The sequence below is a fragment of the Aptenodytes patagonicus genome, chromosome 1, assembly GCF_965638725.1.
Source record: "Aptenodytes patagonicus chromosome 1, bAptPat1.pri.cur, whole genome shotgun sequence".
Lineage (NCBI taxonomy): Eukaryota > Metazoa > Chordata > Aves > Sphenisciformes > Spheniscidae > Aptenodytes > Aptenodytes patagonicus.
The window spans coordinates 226,968,252-226,995,497 of record NC_134949.1 but is presented as its reverse complement, the minus strand read 5'-3'; the positions used below and the strand labels follow the sequence as shown (position 1 = coordinate 226,995,497).

At 50.0% G+C, this 27,246-nt stretch overlaps 1 protein-coding gene across 2 annotated transcripts in view; it reads left to right on the top strand.

Moving 5' to 3' along the window:
• The window catches only part of SLCO2B1 (solute carrier organic anion transporter family member 2B1), a 62,958-nt gene extending 39,082 nt beyond the window's left edge, over positions 1 to 23,876 (top strand). For both annotated transcript variants that reach the window (XM_076328554.1, XM_076328555.1), the window contains exons 8-15: positions 4,204 to 4,312; positions 11,202 to 11,366; positions 12,959 to 13,151; positions 13,982 to 14,141; positions 19,352 to 19,521; positions 21,381 to 21,445; positions 22,151 to 22,271; positions 23,309 to 23,876. In XM_076328554.1, coding sequence (XP_076184669.1) covers positions 4,204 to 4,312; positions 11,202 to 11,366; positions 12,959 to 13,151; positions 13,982 to 14,141; positions 19,352 to 19,521; positions 21,381 to 21,445; positions 22,151 to 22,271; positions 23,309 to 23,483 — 1,158 coding nt within the window. In that variant the 3' untranslated portion in view covers positions 23,484 to 23,876. The remainder of the gene's footprint in view (positions 1 to 4,203; positions 4,313 to 11,201; positions 11,367 to 12,958; positions 13,152 to 13,981; positions 14,142 to 19,351; positions 19,522 to 21,380; positions 21,446 to 22,150; positions 22,272 to 23,308) is intronic.
• The last annotated feature ends 3,370 nt before the right edge of the window (positions 23,877 to 27,246 follow it).

Genomic DNA, 27,246 nt, shown 5'->3' with positions numbered 1-27,246 from the left:
CTGCAAGCACGGAGAAACTTTGAAAGAGATGTGTTTGGGTCCTGGCTACACGCGTTCACCTCAAATGTTTGGACGTCGCTGTTCCTGCTGGAGGTAGCATTGCTTGGCAAGGTCCAGGCAACGCCTGTCCCTCCAGTCCCAAAGCAGAAGGTTTGTGATGAGGAGAAGCTCCTGCAGGTAAAATGCAGCCGGGACCCCTCCTGCCCTGCCCTGCCCTGCCCTGCCCTGAGGATGCCCCACGGACACTGGTGCTGCTCTCGGCTACATCATGGGATTGCACCAGCAAGCCTGAACCTGCAAGGAGCCTCCTGCCCTTCACTTGCATCACTGGGGACTTCCCAACGTGTGGAGGGTATTTGCAGGGTGCAAACAGCTGACAGCTCTGTCTGGGGTCATCCCTAGGGGTCCCAGTGGACACCCCAGGTCCAGCGTGGTGGGACAGTGCTGGGACAGTGACTCAACCCTTCTGTGCAGGCAGAGACATTGTGCAACGGTGCTGGGGGGGTGAAAAGTAACTTCTCCAGGTTCTGTCTTGGGACAGATTGCCTGCATTTATACAAATCCTCCCACGTTTATTCAGCAGTGACCTGGGGCATTTCCAGTGCACGCGAAAAGCTGAAATGAAAATAACTGACAGGGAACTCTCTTAAACACCGGCTCCAATTTGGGTTATCAGTTAATGGGGAAAGGTTAAAGAGCGGGGACAGGGAAATCTAAGTCTTTGCCTGGAAGCCTTCGCTCCCGGGGCTGCGATGCTCTGAGGCTTCCTCATTAAAGCTCCTAAAGCACCAGCAAAGGCAGTCTAGAAATACAGGGCATTATCTGGGGAGCAACTGGGGGCCAAGTGGCAGGGTATGGTGGTGCCACTGGCATGTTACAGGAATGGGCTGGTCTCTACGTTCAGATTTTACCCAGGGAGCTTTAAAGACAGGCACAAATGGCAGCTAAAAATAATCATCCCATTTCGCGTGAACAAGGTGCCTGTTGGCTGGTTATTTTAATGCTCTAGGAAATAGGGTCCCTGGTGGGACCCACACTTGCTGGAAGAGGCATAATGAAGTGTTTGTAGGGAGCACGACCTTGTCAGGAGGAAAATAATTCTTTTCCAAGCTATGAGGTTTTACATTTTGTTTATTTAATATGAAAATAGCTTCTCTGACCTTACTTTTCGCTGAGCCGGGAGTGCCAGGTTCTGCACAGCCAGAGGGAAACTCTGCAGAAGCCTCAAATTAAGCAAGGAAAACCTCTCTGTCACAGAGCAGGTCATTTATCCCTTTTTCCAGTGGTGTATTTGAACAAAACCAGACTGCCAGGACCTCTGGCTGCCCTTCTCGCAGGTGCAATAGCAGGCAGGTGAAAGCAGGAGCCCGGCGCGCAGGCAAGCTGCCTTCATTTGCCTTTCCTGCAAAGCAAGTCCAGGTCTCAGCCCTGCTCAGTCACACCTGATTTATTCATGTCCGTGCAGGGAAACGGAGGCTTTCCCCAGGTCGAGGTCAGGTTAAGGATGCTCTTCCTAACGCAAAGCGTGGGGGAGCTTCATCCTCCTTCCTCAAAAGCCTGACTGCCTCCTCCATCCCCCCACGAGGCTAGAAGTGACGGCGATAAAGAAAATCCCGTTGCAAAAACATGAGAGCCCATTCACCGGTGAAGATGCACCAGAGTCCTTTAAGGAATCATCCTGAAAAATCCAAGCGTGGGGGCATTTTGCAAGATGTTTCCCACATTTGTTTGTTTTTCCTTGGCACGATGCTGCGGCAGACGGCCGGGGGAGTGCTGAGCAACCAGCCCGTGTTATTGCACCTACCGACGCCGGCTTGTCAAATCGCCCGCTTTGAGTAATGCTAAAACGGCCTGCGGTGGGAGCACGGCATCGTCGGCAGGGCTCGAGCATCTCCAACAGCAGAGCCAGCACCGTTCGCCTCCCTGCCCGCAGCGAGCGGGCAGGATTCGTGCCGGTCCCTCCTCAGCTTGCTTCCCCGGCATGTGAACGCGCCTGCTTCATCCCAGAGGAACGAACACATTTCCTGATCCTTTCAGGCAGCAAAAAAATATATCATGGAGCCAAGCCAGCGCGGGGAGAGCAGTTTTCCTCCTCCTCGAGGGCTTTGCTCCATGTGCAGACAGCAGCTCCTCGGGCGGGTGCAAAGCCAGCAGATGTGTACAGAAATGTCCCGCTCCCGCAGAGGCATCCTGGACTGGGGAATTTGGGGGGATTTGGGGCTTTTTTTTTTTTTTAGATGTGCAGACAGTGCCCAGCAGACTGTTACTTCTCTGAAGTACAAACAGCTGGAAGCTGAGAAAGCCACAGTCAGTAACAGCTTGAATGTATTTTTGGAAAACACTGCAGTTCTAGAGCAGAGAGAAGAGACCCTGTAACCTAACTGAAAAGTGAAAGGAAGCTGGATTTTATCTTTGCGTTTGAAAAATGTGTTACTCTCCAAGCTCGACTATTAAAAACCATGAAAGGAGTTTTATCACTTTTGCCTTGTAGAGGCTCTTCAAAAAGGGAATGTGGCATTCGCAGCACGGGACATTTTGACCTCTCCCACGTTTAATAATCAGTCTAGGTTTCAAAGGAAAAGAGGTCATTTTAGCCAAAGAGCTGTCCAGTTCTTTCTGTGAATTAAGAACATCGAATGAACTCCTTTGTCTGACTCATATTAAATTTGTGTTGAGAGTTGCAACAGCGCCGTTGCTGAGCCGATGTGGGGTGTCAGAGACGGGGCCGCTGGCTCTGTCCTTCTGGCTAAAAATATGCTGTGGTTTTCCGTGAAAACCGCACTCCCGCTGAACACTTTCTGCTGTTACACATGTATAGTAGCGTATCTAATCTAATTAATGCCCTCCATCCAGTGACTCCCCTAAAAGCCGGCAGAGCAAGGGATCCGATGCACATCCAAGAAACCCTCCCCTCCCTTGGCCTCCCGCTTGCTAATGGGATGTTGGACACTTGCCTCGGACATGCAGTCATCTCCTAATGAGGCCGGGGTGGACCTTGGATGATCCAAGCCCTCCATCTTCCACCTCTCCTCTTCTGCCAGCACCTCTTTGCTCGTGAGCGGTGGCAGCGTGACACCTGGGGCACAGAGCCTGCGAGCACCTGGATTAATGTCCTGCAGAGCCGTAAGCACCAGCTGAGGCTAAATTAAGCAGAGATGCTGGCCCCATCTGACCTCCAGCTGCACAGTGTTGTTCCCCTGAATAGAGAAGGAATAAAGGAGGGAGCTGCAGGATCCGTCCCCTTCCATGGACCAGGGTGGGGGAGGATGTCATTTCCATACTGCTGCTGTTCAGTGGGAAAGATGTGGCTAAAAAAAATGAAAAGCGTTGAAGAGAGTAGGAGTTGCTGGAAGTCAGCTGGGGTTTCGAGGAGCAGGAGAAGAGTGGAAAGGGGCTGGGAGAGGTGAGGGGTCTGTAGCTGCTCCCCGTACACCCTGGTATGGCCCCGCTCCGGGTGGCTCTGGGCCAGCACCAGTGTAGGAGGTGAAAAATATTTTGCCTCCCTCCCAAACCCCCTCCTTGCCTGGATCTTTTCCTCCTACAATTGCGGCCCACCGTCCTTGCTGGTAACAGGGGCAAAGGCACCTGCACAGCAGCTTGTTACGGTACACACGGAGGCACAGGGGAAATGCTCATCCTCCATCCAAAACCAGTGTCCAAACCTGCTTAGGGTGGAGGTCTAGGTGCATCGCTCCTTGGGTTCCCGTGCCTGCTTCCCCTGCACACAGGGCCAAAACAGACCTTCTGGGGAAGAAAAGCGTCTCCCTAAGGGTATCCATCTTTCCCGTTGCAAAGGCTTACACCTCCTGACTTTCCATATTAATGTGAGCTGAGCACACGGTGTGCTGTACCTGGGTAATGGCCCAGCTCAATATTTATGAAGTGTGATTCATTACTGTTGGGGAAAGGGGGGGAAGTTGGCTCTTACCCCTATAACGCAGACAGCTGCGTGGATGCTCTCAGCCCCATTGGAAACCTGATGGTGCGGGCACGGAACAGCAGATACGGGTGGGAAGACACCTGCCCGGTGGCGGCCGCACATCCCACGCTGGACATGGACAGTGCTGGCCAAGCCCAGAAACATTGCAGACTCTGTCTGCAAGAAGCACGGGCTGCTGTTTGTCGTGATTTGGGAGAGAAAAAGCGAGTTCAGTGGAAACTTCGGCATGGTCGGTGCAGTGACAGCCTCTCCTCTGTCCCCAGGTGGTGAGTGGGAAGGAGAGCGACAGCAAGAAGAGCGAGGATGTGCTCAGCCAGCTCAGGTCGAGATCCGAACACGTGCAAAGCCTCTCTCTAACCCAGTTCATCAAACGTAAGTGTGTGCATCCCCCGCCTCCCGCTTGGACGGGGTTTCTCTGCTTGCACAAACATACGTCCTGGCAACGGGCAGGTTGCAATGCTGGTAAGAAAAAGGGATTTTCCTCCCTGTGTTCAGCCTAACTCTTAGGTAAGGCCTCAAGATGGAACTTAGGCGTAGTTAGGTTTAATTAGACCTGCAGATCTCTTCCTCGTCTGCTCACAGCTGATGCTTGCCATCATGTCCAGACTACCCAGCTCCACCTCATGCTGATCAAAGCATCTGGGGTTGGTAGCTCTCAATGTTGCGTGGCTTTATGGCTCATCTGGGCAGTTGGAAATGGAGGCCAAAACCTCGTCGGAGCCCAAAACCAGGCAGAAAAGAGGGGTGCAAACTGTGAGCCCGGAGCAGAGCCATGGGAAGGGAAAGAGTCCCCCAGTTAGAGGGGTTTTGCAGCTTGGGTGCATCCAGCTGCTATTGCTCAGCTCTCAGGTCATAGCAGGAACAGACCCCCAGCAGCACTGGCAGCTCTTCATCCCCAAAAGCCTCCTCAGACTCCCCCCCCTTTAAAGGCTGGTGACAATATCAGAGCCAGGCTGCCCTCCCTGTCCCACTGAGGATGGCCGGCACTGCGTGGAGCCAGGGTCTGAGCAATTAAAATCAGATGCACGTTTGTACAGGGTGATCTTAATCCAATGCAATTAGCTTGTTTAGAAATGAGTAAGCTCTTTGTGCTGAAGGGAATCAGCTGGACTTTAGTCTGTGGAGGTTACTGCTCGGGGTTGGGTTTTATTTGAAGGAAAAACTCTGCACTTTGGCAATTACTTAAGAAAAGTGACCCTCTGAAGTCAACCCATGTCTGCTTCCTCCATATTTCCTGAATATTATCCCTTTAATTTATTGGAAATTCTCTGTTTTATTAAGGTCAGTGCAGGCCAGGCACAGCCAGACAAGCATGGGCGGGTTTTTATTCTGCTAGCTGCACCATTTGCTCGCTAGCCTAATGCTAAATTAGAGGAGCAAGTCGGGGGTTTATTCCCCCTCTGACCTGGTTGCACTGTCATTTAGAAAACCCGCGTGATGGAAGCGACTGTGTGGGAACAGATTTATAGCACTCAGGTGGGATTTTCACACCGGCACTCTGTTCTTTGCCTCTGAAAAATGAATAAAAATGAGCTCCCTGCTCCTGGGTGAAGAGAGAAGGAAATATCTTACCTCTGCTCGAGCTGCAGGCTCGGCTCAGGGTTTGCATCAAGGTTGCTGTTGTCAGGGCTGCAGGAGCTGTGCTAATAAATTCATTATTTCTGAGAAATATCCCCTAAAGCCCAGTCCTGAAAAAAATTAAGTGTCTGTAATTTTTGTCAGGAGAGCAATCTTGCTGAAATCACTGGGATTTTTAATAGAAAACTCTTTCTAGAGCCAAAAACTGGATGGTAGCTAGTGTGTGATGGTTAGAGGGGGACAATTTGGTTGAAGTCTAAAAACTTCAGTGCTAGCTCATCTACGGGTCACTAGAAAGACAATTTTACCTCCCATTTTGTGATTCTTCTGCTTATTTTGTTTCTTCTTTCTGTCACCAAGCATTCTTTCCTCTCTATTTTTACTATTCTTTTCTATACGATAGTTTATGAAAACAGCGTTTGGAGATTTTCCAGCCTGAATCACCTTGCTGTTTTATCCCTTCTGTTGTTTAAAAAGAGAGACAGAACGAAACACATGTGATGGAGAAATGCTGTAGGACAGCCTGGTCCCCGTACCGCGTTCATAGTGAGCCCCTTTTCCACCACACCCCAGTACAAAAGGGTGACCCGGCTCCCGAAGGAGAAGGGTCCTGCTTTGCTGGTCTCAGAGGGCTGGAACTGATGGGGTTGTGCTGTGAAATCTTTGAGTCGTACCTCCTTGGTTTTTCTGATTGCGCCTGGCGTCTCTGCATGCAGCGCGGGGAGCAGGAGCCCACGCTGCAGAAAGGCAGGAGATGGGCATTTAGGAGATGGGCAGTGCCAATCCACCAGCAGAAACGACACAAAGCAGATTCCTATAATATCTTACAAGAGAAATAGCAACCTGTATATTAATTCAGTCTTATGCTCACAGCTCCTCACTGCCTGTAAGAAATATGTTAGTTTTATGGGCAAGGGGCTAAGCCTAATGCTGGAGATGGCAAGAAGTGGATTGGACCTCATCTGCTTGCCGGTCCATCTGCATCTCGAGGGGAGGTTTTACAGATGGTCCCCTTCCCAGAGCTGCCCGGTACTTTGGTGCTGTCCCTGGGACAGGCAGCCCCAGGCCTGCCCAGTGTTGATGGCTATAGGTCCCCTGTTCACTGATGGTTATGGGTCCCCTGTTCACTGATGGCTATGGGTCCCCTGTTCGGGGTGGGAAGAAGGTTGCTGATGGCTATGGGTCCCCTGTTCAGGGTGGGATGAAGGTCACAGATGGCTATGGGTCCCCTGCTCACTGATGGCTATGGGTCCCCTGTTCAGGGTGGGATGAAGGCCACAGATGGCTATGGGTCCCTGTTTGGGGTGGGAAGAAGGTCGCTGATGGCTATGGGTCCCCTGTTCGGGGTGGGAAGAAGGTCGCTGATGGCTATGGGTCCCCTGTTCGGGGTGGGATGAAGGAAAGCATTAGGATGCCAGCAGGGATTGGATCAAGCAAGGACCGCACAAGATCTCAGATTTTTCCCCATGATATTTCAGTCCTGTTCCTCCCGCATCCCTCATAAGACAGAGTCCTCCCTCTGGTTGAGGTGTTTGAATACAGCAAGCAGGTTGAAAAACGGGCCTAGAGATTAGGGCTGTGGTTTCTTATTTGGCTCATCTGCAGATCTTCATCCACTTTCAGTTCGAAAGTACTTGGCACCATCAGTGTTGGGTCTGCCCAAACAAAGCACTTGGGGTTGGAGTCAATTGAGTCAACACTTGGAGTTGGCTCATCGCTGGTGTTAAAGCGTTTTGAAAACTGGCCTCGTCTTTTCACACGGGCCACCCATGCGGGATGGCTGCAAACTCAACCTGGGACGAGGAATGCTTCACCTGGGAGGAAGGCAGCATCTCCCGTTGGGAAGTGTCCCTTTGCCTGTCAGCTGGAGGGAACAGGGACGGCTTCGCCTTGGCACTGACAGGTGGGGAAAATACAGCTCCTGCTCCAAAGCTGGCCCAAGCCTGAGGGAAACTCCAGGTGAGAAAGACACTGCCTGCTTAGGCTGTGATTCAGCAAAGCGCTTGAGTCCGCCTCTTGAGCAGAAAAAGACGGAAGAGTGCCTTTAAGTGTTCATCATTTTCTTAAGGGCTTGGCAGAGGCAAGCCTTAAATTACTGAGCTGACCTGGAGAAGGAATATGTTCAGAAATGTTATTTAGTCACTTATTTCAGCTTAAATGATGCAAAATGAAGCATGATTATGGAGAAGGGATTGCATTGTGTGATTTTTCTTCTGTTGGTTCAGCGCACGTGGAGATAACTGAAAGCAAAATAAGGCTTGCGGGAATTTTTGCTGTTTACTTTATTGGGAAAAAAATTAGGATGGGTTAGAGCCCATCCCATGAGATGCTTCACATTCTCCATTTCTCTGGAAGCCACTGGGCTTTAAATCTTTCTGGGGGAAGGCGTAATGAGCAGAGAGCAGTTCACAAAGCCCGGGGAACTCTGCCTCAAGGACAGGAAGAGCTTTTCCATCCACAATCAGCAATAACAGGATGGAGCCGTGTACAGGATAAATACTCAGGCAAAGCACTGGGGACATTTCCAAACAATGAGGTCAATTACCCAAGAAGGGAGCAGGCTCCACTCACTGGCGTTATTCAAAAGTAGGAAAGTCAAGGCACTGTGGGGAATGATCTTGGCTCTTGCACAGATGCGCTGGATGACATTGGGTTGCACCCTGCTCCTCGTGCTCGCAAATTGCTCCTTTTGCAGGCATTGGACCTGCTCACAGTAATCAAGAAAGTAGGATTTAGCTAGCCTGAAGTCATTTCCATTGCTAATTTCTAGGCTTCTGTTGAAAACACCTGGGAGGATGTGCAGCTTCTGTTGCACATATTGGGAATTAATCCATTAAAGGTGATCTTCAAAGCAATTAAAACACTGGGCTTGTGACTTGTTTGTTTCTCTATGGTGCCTAAAGATAGTTTCAAGGAATTTTTTTTATTATTATTTTAAAGTTTCCACTTGTTTTTAGCATCTGCCCAGCTTCGTCTCTGGAGCTATAAGGAAGATCCAATTAGTAATGAGATGGTGATTGCAGAGGACGGCAGTCTTGCTGCCTCCCACCATGAAGCTATGACCTGCTCGCTGTCGTAGCTTTATAGCGCTGATGTGGGGTGGCAGAGGGGACGTAGTTTGATTGAAAAGACCGAAGAACTCTAAGGAAAATAAGTCTTTTTGGTGGAAGATTCCCACTAACTCCCACAAAAGGCTGGGTTATCTCTCAGGAGATCTTTCAGCGAGCAAGCTGAGGTTTCATATTTGCAATATGTCTGAGATATTCCAGTATGTAAACTAGGTAGGAATATGCTTCAAAAAGCAAGACCTGTAACGATACTTAAGAGCAAAACCACCTCCCTTCTTTGGGGTTCACCTTGGTCTAGCACAGAGATATTGCAGCTCATTCCTTCTCCAGTTGACTGCTAGCCTCCCAGCTCTCCAGCGTGTCAGTATTTCAGGGTCCTTGAACTTGCCTTGCATACTTGGACCCTCTCCAGTGCCCTGAGTTTGCTGCTCCCCAACGTCTTTAGCTGCTTGCCTAACCCTGAGAGCAAAGTGCTGAGCTGGAGAGGTGATACTCCCATGAACGAGAGCTTTGCCTTTGTGTATGGAGGACCCCCTTGCATCCACGGAGGGACCTTTGCTCTTCACATGACTTTTTAGGACAGCTAAAACAAATACACAGCTTGGGGCAACTCCCAGACAAGCACCAGATAGTTCTCCCTCTCCAGTCCCCCGGTGCCTCTGTGCTGGAGCAGTTATAAAGATTGTCCCAATTGTTTGTGAGCTGCTAAGAATTAACACCATTAATTTACGGCAGGCCCTTGCATTAATCCTCCCTGTTAATTCCTTATCTCTGCTTCAGCATATTGACTTTCAGGGCCCTCATCTGGGAAACTCATCATCTGTTTGTGTGGAAGTTACCCTTATGCACGCCTTTTGCTTGTGTGCTGCAAAGCCGGACAAAGAGCACGGGGGAAGGTGATGGTTCAGGGGGAGCAAAGGCACGAGCAGAAAGTGGGTTCAGGATGTGCACGAAGGAGAAATCCCTCCAGGCTGGAGAACCGCAGCCTCCCAGCTGGCGGGTGTCAGCATCGGGCATCCCGATTCCTGCGGCACTGGGAGCAGGGCAGCTGTCTTTGCTGAGCAGGCTGAAGATACCTTTTTCTCAAGCAGTGAGGGTTCAGCCACAGGGGAATTTGCTGGAGTGTTTCTTGCCTGTAATCAAAAACCACATTTTTATGACTGAAACAAAAAGGACATTGAAATTGCAACCTCAGCAAACAAATAAATTAACTTTTAATGACTTCCCAGCTACTTTTGTATTTCTTCTAGCAGAAGCCCTGCCAGAAAGCTTCAGGGAAAGGAACTGAGGCTGCGTTTACTTGGGCCATGTGTGTTTGTAGCAACCCCTGTAATGACTCAACGCTGCAGCCCTCAGCCTGTGGGTGGTGGGGGAAAGACATGCAGGTTTTGATCTTGCTCTCAGCCATCCCGGTACAGTCCACCCGTTGAAGGCAGGAGATACAGACACAGTTACAGAGGTTCAGCTGAGGCTGAAAAACTGTCACAGGGCCACTTGCCTTTCTCCTAAGGCATCATAAGACCCTGGCAGCTCTGAAGAAGAGCTCAGCAAGAAGGCGGCAGATTTGTCCTCTGCATTAGCAGATGTTCAGGGTTGCTTGAGCACATCACCCAAGCGTTGATGTGAGATACCAATTTTCTTTGGTCAAGATGCTCCATGTAGAGTTTACTTAGGAAGCATTTCTTTACCGAGAGGGTGGTCAAACCCTGGAACAGGCTTTCTAGAGAGGTGGTCGATGCCCTGAGCCTGCCAGTGTTTAAGAGGCATTTGGTCAATGCCCTTAACAACATGCTTTAACTTTTGGTCAGCCCTGAAGTGGTCAGGCAGTTGGACTAGATGATCGTTGTAGGTCCCTTCCAACTGCAGATATTCTAGTCTAGTCTAGTCTAGTCTACTGATGCTGATGCCTCCAACAGTTTCCCATTGCGCTAGCACAGACCCTTTATACGCTGCCTGCATGCACGTGTGTTTAGAGCAGTTCCCAGTCTCCGCTGCATGGGCTTCAGCAGAAATTACGTGTGATCGACCTTAGCAGCAAATCAAAAGGATTAACAGATACGGAGGTGAGCTCTGCAGGGCTGGGACGTGTCCAGAGAGGAGTTGCTCTCTTCTCAGGTTCACTTTGCGGCTGGACATGTTTTGCACTGAGAACCTTACTTTTTTGCTTCGTCTTTTGCAACAACTATCTTCTGCCATTGATTCACCCATCCCATGGCTGATTCCTGAGGCAGGTGGGATGAGGGTCGTCAGCTTCCCTCTCTCACCCTAGACAGTTTAAATAAGATGCCTCTCATTAGATGGCTGCTGTTAGCTGAGATGAAATCTACTTTATTCACAACAAACCTCAGTGTTCAGGTGTTTAATTTTTGCAAAGTCCTGATGCTTCATCCTGACTTTTTAATATCCAAATGGTCACACAATCAAGCCCTGAAATGATAAACCCTGAAAGCACACATTCATTTACAAAAATGAAATGTTCGGAAGAGCTCACCGCTCCTAAAGAGTTAATTCTGCACAAAAATTGAAGGAAAATTCAAAGCTTTGCCACTTTCCGTGGATTAATATTTTGCCGTACACCTCCTCTGTATGCAACAGGTTTCCCCTTTTCCTTTCAGATTTTCCTCTGGTCCTGTTAAGGAACCTGCGTCATCCCGTCTACCTGCTGGTGGTGTTGGCTCAGGTCAACCTCTCTGCCATGGTTGCTGGTTTAGCAACATTCATGGGGAAGTTCCTGGAGAGACAGTTCTCCCTCACGGCATCCTTGGCCAACATGATCATCGGTAAGTGTTGCTGTCAAGGCTTGCCAGCTTTTGAGCACCTCTTAGAAAATAATCTAGAGATTATTAAGAAGCACCTTTCCCTCGGGAGCTGCCAGTCTCCTTCCATTACCTACAGACAGACGTGGCACGAGGTCCTTGCCCATGTGATTTCTCAGCTACTATCTACCTTCCTTCCTTTACCTTGCAGCCGGAGCTTGCTAGAATAAAATCTTTTAAGACCTGGAGAAATGTTTGCTATCTAAAGCTCTTCACTGTAATCAAGGAGAGGAAACCAACTCATTGCATCAAGGGAACAAAGAAACATCAGATATGGATTGTGCACGTTTCTGTAGCAGGGATTACTTTACATCGATCATTGGGTTAAGGGCCTTTAAAACAGTAGATAGTAAATAAAATTAAAAACTTCAGTAATGTATGCATGCATTTTGAAGGCACTTTGCAGCAAAAGGCCAGTCAGGCTGGTGTAATAATCATGCTTAAACTCTTCAAAATGTTTGCTATAGTTAGACTAATTGCTTGTAACGGTTGGGCTAATTGCTTGCTGTTGGTATTGTTAAGAAGGAAAGGAATAAGTGTTAAGCAAGATATGTGCTCGTGAGAGTAGACTGCTTTTGCTTGTATTGTGATATCCAGAATGTCCTGTCCGGGGCTGAGGTCTCCCTGTGCCAGCGTCTCATGGTAATAAAAATAGGAAGAATAAAGCCCTACTCTTACAATCAGTTGGGGAGTTCAGAGATGTAGACGCAGAAGTACTTTAAATATATTTTTGAACAAACAGCATGCATCCTCAGAGAAAGAGCCTTCTGAAGTCTGCGACAAATAAATCAGAAGAACGTGAGCAGAGCAGACTGGTAAAGCCCAGCAACCCAGGCTAAATACAGGCAGAAAGGTTAAATGCTGAAGCAGGGGTGTCCTCCACTGACGTGCCCTGCTGAGTTGTTCCCAGCCTTGATTTACCCGCTCTGTTGAAGATGTGCACCATATTTCCTGTTCGAATTTTTCTAGCTTTTGTTCCCAGCTACTGAATCTTGCTTTGCCTTTTTCCGTTAGATCAAAAAGCTTTCTGTAGTTGGAAAGCCTTTCCCTGTGTGGGTATTTATGGGCTGAAAGCAACCTCCCTGTTGATTCTTTGTTGAATTAAACAGATTGCACGTCTTTGGTATCCCACTGTAAGGTGGGTTTTGCAAAACTCCAAGCCTGTCATGGAAACCTTCACGGTTTTGTAATGATGACAACGGAAGTGGGCACGTTGCTGCATTACGCGGAAATTAAATGTCCTCTCCAGGCTCCATTGATATTTTCTCCTGTCTACGCTGAAAAATCACGTTTTCTGGATTAAGCATGGCTTTTCACTGGTCCCTACATCTTCCATGCATGGATACATAAGACAGCCAGTTTGCTGTGGGGTCCCACTGTTTTTGTAAAACTGCTCTTTCTAGCATTATCCCACCAGTCCCTGCAAAAACCTTGGTCCCCTCCCTATCACCGATGGTGAAAAATAGGAGTCCAACAAGAAATCATCTGGGCCTTTGCTATAATGAAGGGACTGGTGGGGGTCGGGGGATGGAAGACAAAGACCTGCCTTTCCCCAGGTGCTGTGAACATCCCTGGGGCGATGGTGGGGATCGTGGTGGGTGGCGCCATCCTGAAGCGGTTCCAGATGTCCCTGAGGCAATGCAGCGCCATGTGCGTCCTTGGCATGTTCCTCTGCCTGCTCATGGCTTTCCCCCTCCTCTTCCTCGGCTGCCCCACGCAGAAGGTCGCGGGCGTTACCTACAGTGAGAGGTACTGACGGCTCCAGCTAGGCTGGGCATGGGTGGGTCATTCCCAGGGCTGTGGGTACCCCCCATCCCCAGCTGCACTCCTTGGGGTGGAGGTGGAATTTAAGCAGAATATGCAGAAATGGGCTTATTCCCTCTTGGGAAACAGTTAATGGTGATAAAATAAGGCTAGAAATTAATGCTTTTGTGAATAAACACTGAATCTGCTGCGTCCTTACTTCTAACTTCATTGACTGGTGGTGAAACCCGCAATATGTTTGAAGAGCAAGGCACCTGGGAACAGGTGTTTTTGGCACAAACAGCACAAGATTACGATTTCATGTTGGAAAGTGCGGCACGTTACTCACAGGCAAATAATCTGGGCAGGGGCCAGCCCTGGGATCACACCTTCAAAGCCGTGGCTGCTTCCCTACGCAGCTAAACATGGGCAGGACCTTCTTGTCTTCCCTCAAGGCTTGATCCAAGTTGCTGTAAATTCACATGTTCAGCATCCTGTGGTCTTGGTGGAAGCTGGTCCGAGCCCTCAGTGGGAAGCTCACCACCTCCCATGGTGTGGTGTTGCAAATACCCCAAGACCCCTCATTTGGGGCCAAATATGAAGGAAGTGGGTGACTCCCTTGACCATTCGTGGTCAGGATGCTTTGCCCAGGCAGAGCAAAGGCTTGGGGGGGTTATAGTGGAATTTCTGTGGGTCCTCACTTACATATGGGGAAGGTTTTGTTAAGCAATCAAGTGTTTCTTTACTAATCTTGATATACATGCTGTGTATTTTCTATATAAGATGTGTATTAATGAGGCTCAATACCATGCATTAATATTTTCTTCCCGTCGTAGCTCTGAATTTGGACACCGCGCCTTGGAGTGTAACCTCCAGTGTAACTGCCCCGAGAAAGCCTATAACCCCATCTGCGGCTCTAACGCTATTGAATACATCTCACCCTGTTCCGCTGGCTGCAGAGTCGTAATTATCAATGCAGGCAACAACTCAGTCCTGGTGAGTCATTCCCACTGCACTAGTGTCCTGGCTTGGGATGGCTAATGAGGGATGACCAATGCAGCGCTCAAGTCTGGCAAATAGGTTTTCTGATGTTAGTGGGTGTTGGACAAGCTCTCCGTGACCCTGTGGGATGAGCAGGGGAAGTTTGAGAACGTCCCAGGAAAACCCCTTGTAGATGGTGTCTCTTAGCATTCTCCAGTATAACGCAGCCCTTTCCAGCGCAGGTCCTTGGCCAAAGCAGCAGGCAGAAACCTTTTAGTATCCAGCCTTTCAGGATGTCAAGGTGTCCTTCCCCATCCACTGCTCCCTCCCAGGTCAGGTTTTGCTCCACAAACCCTAGCTTCAATATCTCCCTTGCTACCCAGCAGCTCGAGTGGTCTTTTTGCATGGAAGATGCAAAGACCTTCTGCTTTCCCTTCCCACCTAAATGGTGACCAACGAGGTCACCTTTCTTAGCTTGTGATTCCTGCGGTGGGACAGGAGGACGTGCAGTGTGGGAAGGGCTAATCACAGCACCTAGCATGACCCCAAGCCCATGGATGCCTCTTGTACTCAAGGGATGCTTTCTCCACGGGGTGAGTCAACCCACCTCCACCAGGCTCCTGCTGTGAATTGCCCCATCTGTGTTCCTTGAATAGGGACCTACCGAAACCAGGCTCCCAATTTAGGCACCACAGGCCTGAAGTTCTCTGAAACTGGATGGAGTCTGAGTGTTTCCATTTTTTCAGGGTTGTGAAGGCAAAATATCAATGCAGGTGGCACACATTTTCACATACCTTCATGTCTGGCAGCAGGTATCACCCAGGCTGCTCACCCGATAGTATTTGCTTGGGCTTGACCTAAAATACTGCTCAAAGCCTAGAATGAACAATTTATTTATTTTTTGCTGAAGGAAAATGCAAAACTGCACTTGGTCCAAACAGCCCTCCTGCAGAGTGGGGGGGAAATACCAGCTGAAAACACTCAACTGATACCTACAGTTGCAGAAGCAGCCTGGGCGTTTCCATCATACGACTTGCTTTAGTTAGGCTACGTCTATAGATCAGGTATGAGAATGAAGAGAGGGAAGGTAAATCCTGCTTTTGGGGACTCAGGGAGCAACTCTGTGTGCTCTGGGCAAGCCAAGCCTGGAGGGACCATTGCCCCAGCACACACAGTGCTGACATTTAGCAGACCTTCACTGACTGCTCTGGGAGGGCCTCGTTAGAGCAGTGTTATTCCACCTTTCAGCCTGCAGATTTGCAGATTAAAAAATCATGATCTAGTTTCAGTGTGCATCCTCTCCATAAGTACCGGTTGTCAAGCCAAGCGTCTGCGTGAGAGGATAATTTAGTGGGAGAGCCCTGATGCGGGGGATAGAGAAATGGGGTTTGCTCTTGGCTTTCCCTTCATTTGCAGACCTGGCCGGGTTATTTTGCTGCCATGTGCTTCTCTCTCCTCTGCTGCTCCCTGCCTGTCACCAAAACCCCAGTAGGGCTGAGTTTTCCCAGTGCCAGTTGTCTGTTGGGTCTCCAGGCAATACAGTTCAACAAATAAATAGTAAGGAAATCTTTGCCAATTCAAAACCCTAGCTGAAAAATGTTAGCAATCCATATAGGGTGAGTAGTTTTCCTCTGTGTTCTTGGCACAGGATATAATGGCAGCATGGGACTGTCTGGGCACTTTTTAGCAGCATTTTGTTAATTAACACCACTTCATTTTAATAACAATTATGTTTTCTGCCAGAGCTTAGTCCCTAACGTGCTTTTCTGCATCCCTGCGCCTGCCTTTTGTACAGCAGATCCTTTTCAACTGCTTCTTCCTCCTCAAAGATGCCTCCAGCCCTTTGACATCCCGTGCTCCTGAATGTGACCCACTCCTGCATTCATTATATGTATTATTATGTGTAGCCACATGCTCCAACAAAACCAGGGCTCCCTTGATGGTGCCATGCAAATGCTACTTAGTCAAGCCAGCATTAGCTCTTCCTTTAGCGCTGAGATAATGTGCTGAATCTTCTTTCCACCTATTGATGCTTCTTGACTCAATTTAAGTTGTGTGAGAGCTTCCTCCGCACAGGGACTGTATCTCAGTATGTTGTTATAAATGCCAAGCCATGTGCCAGCACGTAGTAGCTGGAGCACGTTGCATCTCCCTGGGACGGGGGGGGTCATGGCACACAGTGATGTGGCTACAGATGCTGAGCTCCGCTCCTTTATCATGCTGGACTAGAAGCTGAGCTCAGGTGTCTGCAGAGCAACCTCAGTCCCTCTCCGGTTTTGGGTATTACCTGTTGCAGGAAAGGAAAAATGAGATTATTGCATTTCATGGCATTCCTCCAGCTCCTGCTTTCTCTGCTGTATTACACTTTCCTCGCTATTTTCAGCAGCTCTTTGCCAGTGCAGGGACCTGTTGCCTACTGCTTTCCGTGCCCCAAACGCCTGGGTTTCCAGAAACACTCCCAGTGTGCAGGAAAACCTGCGATTTTGTGCTCAGCTTTGCTGCAACCCTTCCAGGGGAAGCTTGCACAGTGCAAGCTTGGCTTTAACACTCTCATTTGAAAGCTCTTGTGCACAGAAAGGGATTTGCTCTTTGCATCGCCCGATGTCCCCAAATTTCACAGGCAACAGCAGGAGCCTGCAAACTTTGCCCAAGAGCAGGACCTTGCAGTGACAACCTTTTAGTGCTTTGTTATTTGTTTGGGTCCAGCGTGACCTGTTGAAGTGAGGTGGCCATGGGGCCTCCCCTGGGACTGCGGGAATCTCCGTGCCATGGGGCTCTTGGGTTTCTGAGCCCCGCTCTGCTCTCTTCGTGCATGGCCACGGGTGGGAGCAGGGACATCCCTCTGCTGCCAGCTGGCTTGGATCTGAGCTGGTCAGCACACCCCCCAAAATTTAGGGTACCAGAAGGTCCCAGCTGGGGAAAAAAAGAAGAAATAAGACAGCATCAGGCAGAGTTTGATGTGAGCAGCTTTCTCTCTTAAGAAAACAATTGCTAAATGGTACTGTTGGGGATGTTTGACGCACAGCCCTGAAAAACCCGGGGCTGGCCGTGTGCTATCCGGCAGCCCGTCCCTGCCCAGAAACCGCAGCCCTGGTTTCAGGGCTGCTCTCAGTTATTGCCCTCTCCCTGCTTCGCCGGGTGGTTTTTCCCAGCCCTGGTGCTGCGTCAGCCTCGTGGCACTGCTGCCCAGGCGATGCAGCTCATGGGGACGGGCTGCTGGTGGCTTTGTGCCTTGCCCCTCCTGCTCAGAGGTTTTTGCAGCCGGGATCATGCTCCCTGCTCTAAAATCCTCCGAGGTTTTGAATGAAAGGGGCAGAGCCCTGCCTCGTGACTCCATCGCGTGCATCTCCAGCCCTTTGTCTCCATTTGGCTTTGTGCAAGTCCCCTAAACATCATGACTCCAATTCTCTGTAAAAGGTGGCAGTTGCACAGATCGAATGAGTTTTAATTTATCTAATTGCATTTTTGTTAACTGCTTTGGCCCAAATTCATCTCAGCTATCATAGGCACTCATCTGTGGTGCGTCCTCTGGAGACCCACCTCTCCCTCCATGACTGCAGAAGAAGCCCAGATGATGAGTTTGGTTTAGTTCATTTCAGATGTCTGGAGAAGATAAATCCCAGTCTTAATTTAAAATATTAAATCCTCTTTCCTAGAGGTGGGAGGAGGGATTGTGTCCCCTTCCATCCCAAATCTCCCCCCGTGCTCTCAGCAGGGAGCAGTTCCTTGTGAGTCTCATTTACGGGCATCAGCCATGCCGCTTCCCCGGGCAGTGATGTGGGAATGGGGATTTGGGAGACCCTGGGCTGCTCCTGCCTCTGGATCATCCTTCTGCACAGCGCATCCCGCTGTGAATCTGTCCCCCTCCAGCAACAATAAGATCATGCTCGTTTTATTTAAAGGTCTCTTCCAAAAAAATGAGGTTTCTTGTTTAAAAAAAAGAGAATTGTGACTAAAATCTGGAGAAAAAGAAAAAAATCCATATCCCTCGCCACGGGGCATCCTTCCTTTGCTAACGCTGTGCCGATTATTTATGACCCTCTCTCAAAGGTGAGGTTTTGCATTTTCCCCCAGCAAGTGTTTTCTGATTTAATACTCCCCTGAGCTTGGGCTCTGGCTTTGATTGCCAACTCTGCTCTACACGTAGCCCCTGGATGGAGAGTCTCACAACAGGAGACAAGCTGGGTACAGGTGATGGAGCCCAGGCTGCTCCCCTGGAGATTTCTTCCAAAAGATGTAAACTAGGCCAGTAAGCTCACATCAGGCTTGAATGTTTTGTGAGCTGCGGGTGAGATTTTTCCATGCCGAGACTCCAGATTTATGCGGGATGCCAAAGCGTTCAGCTGGCAAATGATGACATGGAAATAAACCTGTGCGTAAGCATCCTCAGTGCACAACAGGCGTGAAACTGGAAGCACGAGCATAGAAAGATTGCTGCAGGGGGTAGGGAGGCATTGCTGGGGCTCACATGAACAAGGCAAGGATGCATCCGGGTTGGGAGCACTTCCAGGGGCCTCTGGAAGCACAGAGAGATGAACCGAGGTACTGCTGTGGTCCCCCATCAGCTGTGCGTGCTCACCCGTGTGGCATCCTCGTGATGCCCATGGGACCTGGTGGGACTCCATTTGAAAGGAGGTTGTAGCGAGGTGGGGTCGGTCTCTTCTCCCAAGTAACAAGCGATAGGACGAGAGGAAACGGCCTCAAGTTGCACCAGGGGAGGTTTAGATTGGACGTGAGGAAAAATTTCTGTACTGAAAGAGTGGTGAAACATTGGAACAGGCTGCCCAGGGAAGTGGTGGAGTCCCCATCCCTGGAGGTATTTAAAAGACGAGTAGATGAGGCGCTGAGGGACATGGTTTAGTGGGCGTGGGGGTGTTGGGTCGACGGTTGGACTCGATGATCTTAGAGGTCTTTTCCAACCTTAATGATTCTATGATTCTATGATTCTATGACTGGGACCTTCTTTCAGAGATGTCAGCATGTTGGAAGCTGGAAGTGGGGATGGGAAATGTGTTTCCTCATCCACTCAGTCTGTTATCCTCAGCCAGCTTCTTTGCATGTGTTTCTTTTTCTCCCCCACCCCGCTCCCTGAAGTGTTGAGTGCTAATTACTGCTAATTATTTACAGACAAAACCTAAACACCCTCCCTCCCTATGACAGCTGGCAGCTATCCCTGGTATCTCCATAGCGTTGAGCAGCCTCTGGGTTTTCTCTCCTCTTTGCAGAACTACACCAACTGCAGCTGCATCTCTGAAAACGGGCTCGCGGGGTTTGCCAAGCCCGGGACCTGCGGCACCGGCTGCTCCCACCTCTTCCTGCCCTTTGTGGTCCTGTCCTGCCTGGCGGGCATCCTCGCCAGCACATCCCACACGCCGTCCTTCATGCTCATCCTCAGGTGAGCAGACTGGGTTGGCCATGGTCTAGGTGCAGCCACTCCTTTTAGCATGGCAGAAAAGGCATCCAGAGGCTGCGTTTGGAAAACCAAGGGGTCCTTGAATTGTGGAGGAAGGTTTTCTCCAGCTGAGGGACTGGAGGGTTAAATCAGCCCTATGTTGCACCTCGTGCCCAGTTCCTCCCATTGCTTTTACATGGTTTTTGCATGGGTTGGTGCAGGGAATGGGGAATGGGCCTTCCCTGCTCCTGTCATCTGGCGGTGCCTGTGGTTGTCCATCTTCTAGGCTATGTCTGTCTCGGGAGCAGGCTGTGCTTTGCTAGCAAAGACCTGGCATGTCTGGGCAGGACAGAAACATCGAGCATCTCCAGTCTCAAATGTTGAAGCAGGGGAGACCTTTGGGACTTGCTCTTGAAGACCCTGCACTAACAGAGCTCCTGCTGCCCTAAGACTGCAAAGGCTCTTCCAAGGTCTCCTCGGCTGCTGCTGCTGAACGGCCTATGGAGTTAAGCAGCAAGTGGAGATTTCAGGCTGCTGGAGGCTTTATCATGGAGCCACCAGTGCTGCATGGCCAATTGCTCTTGCAGGCAACGTGGTATTCACCAACAGGCTCAGGCAAGGAGCAGCCGGCGGGCGAGTGGGTGTCACACCATGCCAGGCCCCCACAGAACCTCCCCCCACCGACGGGGCCGTGGGGCTCGCAGGAACCCCACGTTGCCCGCAGCACCGCTCATTCCTGGTCTCAGCACAACCTTCAGATCCAGCAGCCATCCTGTTCCTTCTCCCCACCCACAGCTGATATCTCAGTAACGAGATGCACCATTAACTCAGCATTAATTTAGCACGGCAGTACTTTGGCACTTTTTAATGCAGCTCCGTGTTAAGAAGTTTCATTACCTTCCTTCCTTCTGATGGATCTCGCTTGAATACAGCCTCCCTTCCTAGTGCAGAGAAGCAATTAGGACTCTAGTTTCCCGCACCCTTGGAAAGGTGCCTACAGGGCAGGCAGCGGCAGGCTGGAGCCAGCCTCGACGCGAGCCCCAGGCTGGTGGGGCTGGAGCCTGGGACGGGCAGGGGAGGCTGAGGCTGGGGCTGTGCTGGGGGAGAGGGGAAAGCCATGGGGGGAATCTCTGTGTTAGTCTATAAATGATATTTCCAAGCACATTTCTGTGGTGGAAGCACTCCAGTTGCTTTTTAGGGAAAAGCTGTGGTTAAAACCTGTTTTTACCTCCACCCCCAGGCATTATTAAATCACCTTTTATGCCATGAGTGAGCTATGCATACACGAGGCATTCAGAGAGGAAAGGGAAGCTGAGTCCCCTGAGGTGGGATGACCCTGGGGGGGGGGGTTCCGCTGCCACCCGGTCCTCTCCCATGTGTGACCTCAGCAGGAAACACAGCCTGAAATATTTATTTCAGAAAACTGGGGTACCACCAAGATATACACTGGGGCATCCCACCTCAAAGAAAGCCACTTCCTCAACGAGTAAATCACTTTTCTCTTCCAGTTACAAAAAGCACCCCTTGTATTGCTTGTGTTTGGCAGAGCCAGCGGCTATATTGGCTTCTGTTTGTGTGTTGCTCATACGGATTCTTTAAACTAAAAGCAAAAATACTTTGCTGAGCTCCTCCCTGTCTCCTACAGAGTTTGGTAGGTTTTTCAGGCCAAGAAAAGGCTGTGGCAATCTTCTAGCCCTTATGAATGAAACATCATTTTTGCTAACGTAAATGGGAACTGCCTGGGGCCCTTGGTGGTTGGGTTGAAGGGTGACTTTTTGGGTAAGGCTTCATGCGATGCCAGGGAGGAAAACATCCATCTTTGCGCAAATGCCAGAGGGCACGCTTTCCATTTTGTTTTTCAGGAGCATCCAGCCTGAAGACAAATCGTTTGCGGTTGGGATACAGTTCATGCTGCTGAGAGTGTTAGGTAAATTACAACGTGTTGAAATGCTGTCCTGGAAAATCATGGCAGCTCTTGGGGATTTGTGGGGATTTCATCCCTGAGCAGCCCCAGGGCTGCAGAAGTGCTGTTTATTCAGAGTTTCAGGCTGACCAAAGCCTGTCCTAAGCCAGGGAAAGATGCTGCCTTGCAGGGTCTGGGGGGGCTGCACATGGTGGGGAGGGGAAGAGGCATCTCCGGGGGACTACATCTACACGGCTAAATAAAAGAGGGCAGGGAATAAGTTTGGGTCCAGGAGGACAACCCTTGGCTGTGTGCAGATGCTGCCATGTTTGCCTCCAGCATATCAGGGTGGCTGCAAACCATGTCCTGTGAGCCCACTAGTTATTTTTCTTACGGTGGAAATTAATTTTCACCTGGAGGCCCCCAGAACTGCAGTCGTGGGAAGGAGTGCAGTGCGTGAAGGAGGTGAGCGTCATTCCTGGGATGAGCGATGGTCCCTTATCAAAGAGCAATGAGAAGGAAGGACCTTCTTGCATCTTGGTGGGGTGCAAACACACAACCAGCCCTTGGCATGCTGTGCAGGACCAGTGGCTTCATGAGGCCACAGCAAAGAAAACCATCCCCAGCCACTTTCCACCCTAAGACACGGGAAAGTAACCAGGGTTGGGTCTGTCCCGGCAGAGGTGCTCCCATAACCTAACAAAGGCCCCTCTAACCCTCTGCTTCCAGCGTGGATGCCGGGGCCTGTTCTGTACGGCAGCGCCATCGACACGACCTGCATCCTCTGGGAGAAGAAGTGCGACAGGAAGGCAGCCTGCAGATACTACGACAATAACCTCTTCAGGCAAAGGTAGGGATGGGCGGTCAGGATAGAGGCTGGGGGGTGCAGAGGGAAACACAGGGGGAACGTGGCATCAGGCCGCCTCCAACGCGGGATAAGCTGTTGTACATGCCATGGTAAGCAAACAGGGACACTCGTAACCCCTGGCCAGTGCTGGCTCCCAGCAGTGCTCTGGAATGGTTTGCAGGGAAGTCATCGGCACAAGCCAAAACCATGCCAAGCACCATGCTAACTTGATGCTACAGATCACAGAGGTCCACTTCCAGAAGCACTCCCTGCTTATAGTGAGAACAATCGTTCACTGGAACAACCTCCACAGGCATGTATTAGAGTCCCCATTGCTGGAGGTTTTCAAGTTGCGAGTGGACAAGGTGCTAGGTAATCTCATCTAGGCTGCCTTTCCCATGAAAGGTTGGACAAGATGATCTTCTGAGGTCCCTTCCAACCTGGGCTGTTCTATGATGCTATTACTTATTCCATGAGCATAAACACAAGCAGCCTGTCCTGACGCCTTCTCCGTGGAGGTAATGCAGCAGCAGCAGGGGTGACCCCAGCCTCAAAGCTGCCTGTGAGGTGGTGCAGGCTCCACACAGGGTGTCTTGCACCCTGGGGTTCATCTTCCAGCAGAACAGCCCAGCTCGACACACAGAGGACACCAAATCCAGTCTGTGCACGGTGGGGAGGCTGGAAGGGAGCTGTAGGTGGTCTTCCATCCCTGTTGCAAATTTGTCGTTAAGTGCCTCCCTGCCCAGTAGCTGCAGCAAGTCCTATTCACCCTCAACTCCAAGACATGTTTTTATATGCCTCCTTTTTACCAGGAGAGATGATCTGTTAATGTAACACCAAAGAGAAGTAACTATTCCTGGCTCTTCCTAGCTCTTCCTCCTCTTTCTGCCACCCTTCTCAGGATCCAGGCTTGCAGCTGCTGCTTGCCCACTGCTGAATGTGCCCAAGGAGCCCATCCCCGTGTTCAGTATCTGCTGGGTGCCTGGGGACTTTGGGTGTTGGTGCTTGGTGCCCTGATTTATTGTGTTTCCACACCACAGGTATCTTGGTCTCCAGTTTTTCTTTGAGGTGGGTGCTTTCCTGTGCTTCGTGACTGTGTATGTGATTCTCGGACGGCAGGAGAGGGAAGCCAGTAACGCAGCAGAGGCAAAGGCAGACCCAGAGAAGGAGAAACTGGCAGGAAACTCCATAAAGAGCCCAGAATCCAAAGTGTGATGCCAAAAATGTGAATTGCGATCCGTGTCCAGTGGGGTGAAGCCATGTGAATCACCCCACACTTGAACTGTGAAGGATGGATGCTTGGAGAGAGAGACGATGGGGCTGCTTCCTAATCTGCTGGGTGGGATGTACTACTTCTGTACTGCTGTGGGAGTCTGTCCATATGCTGTTCTACGCCTGCCGCCTCCACCTCAATGGTGCTTGCTCCTTCACATGGATTAGTCCACACACATTAACCTTTGGACACTGCAGTCTTCTGGATTTATGTCCTCCAAAGCATTTGTTCCTGCTGACAGTGTTGGTGATGCTAGCACTGAACATTAACCGTATAGCTGAAGGGGTCTGTGGTTTTTTTAATAAATCATTTTTAAGAAATGGTTTTGTACTGAACCCATATGTCTCCATGAATGATGGTCTGTCCTTGTCCCCAAAACGTCAGCTGTGCTTGTTCCTTTTGCTCGCGTGGTGTTAGATGGTCTCTCTTTCTTGAAGGCTTCGTCCAGCTTCAGCTGACATTGATGGGAGTTTTGTCCCAGGCTGTGGACCGTTGCAAGGATCAACTCACATGCTTCACCCAGCTGCCGTGTAGATGCTGCTTTGGCGGCAAGGGGCAGGGATGGGGGCACTGGGGAGGACATCAAAAGGAACCGCGGGCCCAGCTATTGGAGAGAAACTCCAATAGCCACAGACTTGTCGTGCTTTGGCAGCACGGCCACATTTTGCAGCAAAAATAATAATAGTTCTTATTTTTGCATTATCAGTACTTGTCACAGGAGCTTCCCGAAGCATGTGAGTGTTAAGGCTCCTTCCCGTTTTCCAGTTTGAGAAAGGCAGGACTTTTCCCAGGGATGCAGGACCAAAAAGGGAGGTTGAACCCAGCCCTCTTGCAGACTGGGCAGAGCTCGTGGCTAAGCCATTTGACCACAGAGCCAGACAGCCTTGCTGTGCTCCTTGAAGAGATTACTGTCAGATGCAGCTGTAATTATGGGGTAAAAGTCAAGCCTGGTGTTATTTTGGTGCAGCTGCCTCTATTTTCTGCATTCTTCCCATCTCGGGGCTCCTTTCCACCCGAGCACAAATTGTGTTGCCAGTCTCATACCATCAGTGTGCAACCACAGACCGTTGGGTAACTTGTAATTTTTGGCTCCAGAATGGAATTCAGTAGAGAAGCCAAAACTTGTAAGTTCAGCCCAAATATGCAGAAGGGAGAAGAAATGCACGGTGGAGAAAATTCATTAACTCCTCACACCCTGGCAAGGAGTCCTATGGTAAGGCGTCGGGTGTGCAGAGAAGTATGGTGGTGGAGGGTGGAAAGGCCAGTGGTTAAGTGGCTGGTTTAGATATTTCACCAGCCTGTTTGCCCAGCCATTTTGAGAGACCCAGTTAACATACCTCAGAGTAACAGACTAATTACTATTATTATTTTAGGGTTTTCTGTGTATTTTTGTGCAGTGCCTTTTGTTCATTGAGGAGATGGTTAAGAAAGTCTACAGCCCTGTTCATGGGTACCTACACACAGAAGTGACTTCTAGCTTAAAAGAAGGTGTTAGAAGATAGACGTGAGAGTGGATGCTGAAGAGATGTAGGTGGACCCATTCAAGGAAGGACAAGTAAATCTAAAGCGGGGAGGGGGGGTAGATTCAGACTAGATCTAAGGAAGAAATGTTTTACGCTGAGGGTGGTGAAGCACTGGCCCAGGTTGCCCAGAGAGGTGGTGGATGCCCCATCCCTGGAAACATCCCAGGTCAGGTTGGACGGGGCTCTGAGCAACCTGATCGAGTTGAAGATGTCCCTGCCCACGGCAGGGGGGTTGGACTAGATGACCTTTAGAGGTCCCTTCCAACCCAAACCATTCTATGATTCTAGTCTGTGTTTCTAAGTAGCATATGCTAACCATGAGCATCGGAAAGCCAAATCTGGGGGGGGTTTGCACTATTCTCAGTTTTCAAGCCATGACTAGGTAGTATCTGTTTCTAAAACAGTCTAGGAATAGGAATGAGGTTCTTTGGACAGGAGTAGGGAAGGGACAGGCCATGATGTTCGCAGTGGTCCTTCCAGCTCTTGGCAGCCCATGGATTTGTGGCATCCTCGCTGCATCCGGTGGAGAAGAAGGTTCTTCCCTCGCTGAGCACGAGCCCTCGGCTCGCAGATGGTTTCCTGCCTTGTTCAGCGCAACCTCAAGTTGCTCCAGGGTACTTTCCAAACCACAACAAACTAATAACAACACAATTTGTTTTGTATGGCGTGAAAAGTTGAGATCTGCAATGTGCTTTGCCAGGAATACCCCTGGATGGGGTTGCAGAATGACTTTATAAAGCCAGAAAGGCTGCACCTCCCTACCATTAGGACAGCTGACTTCAGATGGGGACCAGACCATGCTCGAGCACCAGAGCAGCACAGCCTGGCTGGTGGCCACCGCACAGGTCCAAGGAGTCCTGGGCTCTGTGTTTTGGTCTGCCAGTGCAATCCTTCTGCAAAATTTCTGCCTACCCTTTGCTCGACCTGTGCTGCATGGGTCTGCCACGCCAGACTGTTGGGCAGCGGTGGGGACAGGCTCAGGGGGGTAGCTGTGCTCTTGCAAAGCGGGCAGCGTAGCACCAGACTTCTTCTGTTATAAGTCAGAGGGAGACCCTCAGAGGGATGACTGCGCAGCCTTTCTGAAAGCCCCCCAGATTGCAGCAACTCTTCCTTAATCCTCATGATTACCAAAGCAGTGGTGCTGCTTATAGAAAGGAGGAGAAAAAAGGGGGCAGGGGGAAAAAAACCCTTACACAGCAATTTGTCTTGTAAGTTTGCTCACAAACAGCATCACGCAAAAATAAACAGTGAGTTCAATTACCTCCCTTGGATTCGCAGTGCTATTTTGGGCGGCAGGCAGGCTGCACCATCCCTCGGCCATCCAGCTGGAATGATGGCGAGGTCTGCTGGGCTCGTGATGGATGCAGAAGCAACCCGCAGGACGGCCTGGCCAGCTCAGTCCCAGCATGGCCTGTTCTCACTGCTGGGCTTGGGACTCTAGGTCCATTTTCCACTTGGAAAACTCCTGTCACATCATATAGACATTTTTCTCAGGCAAGGCACAAGCTGGTACATCCCGAATTCTTCCTTTCCTCATTACCACTCCAGCAGAGGAGAGTTCTCTGTGGATAAGCATCCAAGGCAATTGCAAACAGTGTGTCTTAGCTTTGTGGCCAACTATAGGCCTGTTATTATGCTTTTGCTGTGGTAATTTCTATCAATTTGGGCTGGAGTTTCTATAAAGAGAAATAAAACCACTTTTCCCCCTTCCTCTCCTCTGTGCTCTTTAAGAACACTGTTGAAAGGGACTGACTTGCAAGGGAAGATTAAAAAGAGGCAGTTTGGAAAGGCTAGCTCCCGCTGTCAGCAGGGAGGGAGATAAAAAGCAGGAAATATTAAAAGGTTGTCAGCACCAAGGTGGGAGGAGGAGCGTTTGATGGAGAGCAAGGGGCAGGCAGGTAGGAGGATTGCAAAAAAAGGAAGCAAAGGAAGGTGTAGCATCAGCAAAATCTACCCTGTGCTGTTATGCTTTGCAAGGTTTTCCCCAGAGGAGATATTCCCCTGGAGATAGTTCAAAATAGATTTTACAAAGCACTTAAGGATATACCTTAGGCAACAGCCATAAATTGCGTAGGGGAGGTTAACATGAGTCAATCCAGCTGTGCCGTAAATCCACTGACTTTCTTCAGTCTTGCTCCTTTGTGCCCCAGGAAGGCTAAAGGAGACAACCTATAGCAAGGCA